The 3,780-nt window shown below is 36.8% G+C and overlaps 1 protein-coding gene across 1 annotated transcript; it reads right to left on the bottom strand.

Annotated features, from left to right (window-relative positions):
* Positions 1-1,267: 1,267 nt before the first annotated feature.
* LOC149029209 (peroxidase 28-like) lies at positions 1,268-2,637 on the bottom strand. Its single transcript, XM_089150159.1, has 4 exons — positions 2,410-2,637; positions 2,128-2,310; positions 1,772-1,937; positions 1,268-1,680 (listed from the first exon to the last, which is right to left on the bottom strand). The coding sequence occupies exons 1-4, from the start codon at positions 2,635-2,637 to the stop codon at positions 1,268-1,270; spliced, it is 990 nt and encodes a 329-aa protein (XP_089006285.1).
* Positions 2,638-3,780: the final 1,143 nt, after the last annotated feature.

A 3,780-nucleotide genomic window follows, 5' to 3' on the forward strand; every position in this document is an offset into this window, starting at 1 on the left:
TCTTCAAAGTTTGCTTTGTGCGAGCAATTGTAGGATGGTCTAAGCGGTTATGCCATAGTGTTAAAGGAAGAACAACAACAACAAAAGGACTAGTTATTTGAAGATCAACAACATATAATCCAAATCTACTCTAGCCTCTATAAAGTACCTGGTGTGTTTGAAGATACTTAATAGAAAAGGAACCACCATCAAAGACAAAAGAGACATTATTATCAGATGAAAATTGGGACATAAAAAGTAGATTAAAACTCAGACCAGCTGTCACATTCACCCAGCCGGTACCCTATCTGAAATACCCGGAGGAGTGATCCACAGTCTCAAAGATCAAGTTTAGGAACAATCATATCCACTTAGCACAATAATATAATCAAAAGCAAGAATAAATTGAATGTTTAAATTTATTAATCAAAATATCCAGATAAGGTTCAAGAATACAATCAGAGTGTGGAAAATGATACCAATCAAATGTAGAGTGAGGCAGAAAATTACTCCACAGACAAGCGGAAGGTAGATCAAAAGGTTACAAATGGTTACCAAAAGAAAAAAGGGAACGGACACCTAAAGTCTCAGCGAAGCTAATCAACGTCAAAAAGAGGATGGAACGATATTCCATCACTAGCACTCAAATGCTAAAGTTGAACTACTCCTGACAAGCATCAGTTTCGTACTGATAGTCTTCACCAACGTAGTCACCATTAGTGATTTCAGATTACATTAGTGTATATATAGGAGAAAAACAATCCACGTGTAGTCTACGTGGGTCTCTCATTTACAGGTAACACCGACATGGACAAGATGTAGCTGTGCTCTTCTTGGTGAGTCCTCTCTGTTCGTGATGCCATTCTCGCAATTAGTTGAAAATCTCTTTTATTTTCTTCTTCTACATATATGGTCAAAGTTCCTCTTCTTTGTCAGTAGATGTAGCATACCGCATTAATATGTGAACCACGTTAAACCTCTGTGTTATTTGCATTTTGTTTTTATTTCTATTTGTGATTTCTTAGTGTTCAGTTCTAATAGGTTGATTTGGTTTAAAGATCTCATGAATTTTGCTTCACCCACTTCATTACATCACATCACATAACCTTACATACGATAAGGAAAACATGGATTCAGACACAGAAGCATCTAAACACGCCGAGAGAAACACAAATAAATAAATAAATAATAATAATAAAAAATAAATAAAGTAAAATATAATTAAGAACCAGAAACATTTTGGCACTGAACTGAAATTTTAAAGACGACGTGTAAGAGAGAAGAAGCATTAATTAACAGATCCACATGATAACCTAATCTGTCCCTGCGGTGCTATAAGGACATTCACCGCTCCCATCTTGACCATAGCAGCACCAAATTGTGAAAGAAACAGATTATTATTGTTAGACAATGCTGCAACTGTGGCATTAGTTCGAATATCCAAATCTATCTCTTGGTCGATTCCCAGAATTCCTTTATTCTGCTGAATCTGTGTGAAGTAGGACTTGTCAACAGTGTTTGAACTTGCAGTGTTCTGATCAAGGAAAGCCACATTGTCAACTGTCTGATTCAGGACACATGTCCCCTTCAGGGTCGTAACTAAAGTTGGATCCATAGTTGGGTCAGCCTTGCCTGTGCCATTATAATTATAGAGACGATCTTGGAAGGAAGAACAATGGGCAACTCCTACTGTGTGACCACCTGAGTTTAATGAACCAAATATCAACAATTACAAACAAAAAAACTATACAGAAGTGGTGAAATTTGGAAAATGAGATGAAGATTTACATACCAATGAGAGTTACCATATCTGAAGCATTTAATCCTAGATTTCCAAATGCTGTGATGGAGTCATTGACTGATATCTCAGGAGGCGGTAGGAGAAGATCAGCTTCGGTCTGATTCGAAATTAGTCCATCTCTTCTCCCTGCCGTTACATTGTAGAACTGCCCTCCACCCTGCAGCATTATTATGGAAAAGAAGAAAGAAGATAATCAAACCCATGAATAATAAATTATTAATTCTTTCTGATGATCATATTTGAAGGAAAAGTTTCTATAATGCAACAACTCCTCTGGTCTAGCGGTGTGGATAAACTAAAAACTGCATGATAGTTAAGTACACTTTTTAGATTCAATATTTTCTTACCAAGACAACAGCTTCTCTAGTAGCCATGATAATGATATCAGCACAAGAGACAACTCCTTTCCCACATTGACTCTCTAGAGCTGATTTTATATCATCAATGACATCGTATCCCCCCACACTTTTGTTTGAAGTTGCGTTCTTCTCTGTAGAGTTTCCATTTAACAGTATCGAAGCATCACAACCCTATTCAACGTTCAGCAGAAAAAAGAAAAAAACATGAGCATTCGAACAACGATATATATAAAGATATCAGATGTATTGGAAACTGATTTAGATTCTCACCCGGACGAAGCAATCATGAAATTGCAAGCGTATGAGTTTTGCCACAATTGTTGCATCCGTCGCGAATTGCGTAGTCATTTGATTTTTGACGATGGTCTCCACATCTGCACTGCCATTAGTACATTTCCCCTTATAGTAACCCACCTGCAGACCAGCAAAACACAAAGAAAAGTGATTGATTAAAATTACTAGGCTAAGCCCAAAAGCCAATGTCTTGATGGCTTTCATTGCTGTGGGTACCAATTTGATGCAGTTGAAATAGTTGGTGCCGACCATTGATGCTCCCTCTGATCTCTATTTATAGGAGTTACAAAGTTGAAACCGTTGTCTACATGGGCAATTCATCACTTGGAAGCACATTGCTTGGCCAATTTTTTAATGTCAGATGACTTCATCTGCATTCAGACGTGCAACCATGTTACCCTATAAGCAAGCAATTACAGCTGCAATGGCCATTCCTTTATAAACAAGAAATGCATAATAAAAGAAGTACACTACTGTATTCGATTTCGATTGTATAAGAAACTGCTGAAATGTTGCTTTCATTGGGCTAATTGTTAGATAATACTGGGCTTTGTCAAATTGGTTTAAAAGCATGGACTCTTTCTGACTTGCTTCACTGTCGAGTAATGAACAAGAAGACTTTTAAGTATTTATCAAAAAAGAGGAGACGAAAGAAAAACAAAACTTTGACTCCGATTTGTTAACTTTCTTATTTATTTTGTTTTCCCATTCTTTCTGGTGGTCCCTTTCTTTCTTGGTCAACCAAATTGTTTTTTTTAAGTGGGAGTCAACCAAATTGTTATATAATACAAAACAATGCAGATAAGTGGGAGATACTTTCTCCGCTATTTGTACGAAAACTGACACAGCCACATAAAAACATTTGAAGAACATGAGTTTTGTCCATTAAGGAACGCCAAGGTGGAGAAGACGAGGTCTAATGAAGCAGATCCGTCTTTGAGGCCGCAGAAGAAGCATCGTTGAAAGAAATTTATTTATTATGATTTTTTTTGAAGGGATTGGAAATTGTATATTAGGGGTGGGGACTATATAACAGGGAGCATTGAACCTCCGATCTCTTTATTAAGAGGTGCTGTAATTACGGACTTAGCAACCATTATTGGTATCATTCAAGGAAATTGGGATGCTCTAGTTAGGATAGTTAATTCCTAGTAACTGTGGCAAAACTACCATCGATGGGAACACTATGAGATGCAAATAAAGCACTATTACATAAGAACAAAGAAAACAAATAACAAGAAGCCTTCTCCCAACTAAATGGAGTCGGCTACATGGATTCTTATCTTGCAATAAATCATTGTTATATACTTGTGAATAAAATACTCACGGTCAAATTGTTTCCCTGAA

The sequence above is a fragment of the Hakea prostrata genome, chromosome 1 (genome assembly GCF_041222555.1).
Source record: "Hakea prostrata isolate BN-2017 chromosome 1, UWA_Hpros_2, whole genome shotgun sequence".
NCBI classification, from domain to species: domain Eukaryota; kingdom Viridiplantae; phylum Streptophyta; class Magnoliopsida; order Proteales; family Proteaceae; genus Hakea; species Hakea prostrata.

Excerpts from the sequence above, each read along its gene's own strand:
- LOC149029209 (XM_089150159.1), bottom strand. The coding sequence starts at position 2,637 with ATGAAAGCCATCAAGACATTGGCTTTTGGGCTTAGCCTAGTAATTTTA. Across the intron at positions 2,311-2,409 it reads TTCATGATTGCTTCGTCCGG|GGTTGTGATGCTTCGATACT; the intron begins GTGAGAATCTAA and ends AACGTTGAATAG. Across the intron at positions 1,938-2,127 it reads CTAGAGAAGCTGTTGTCTTG|GGTGGAGGGCAGTTCTACAA; the intron begins GTAAGAAAATAT and ends ATAATGCTGCAG.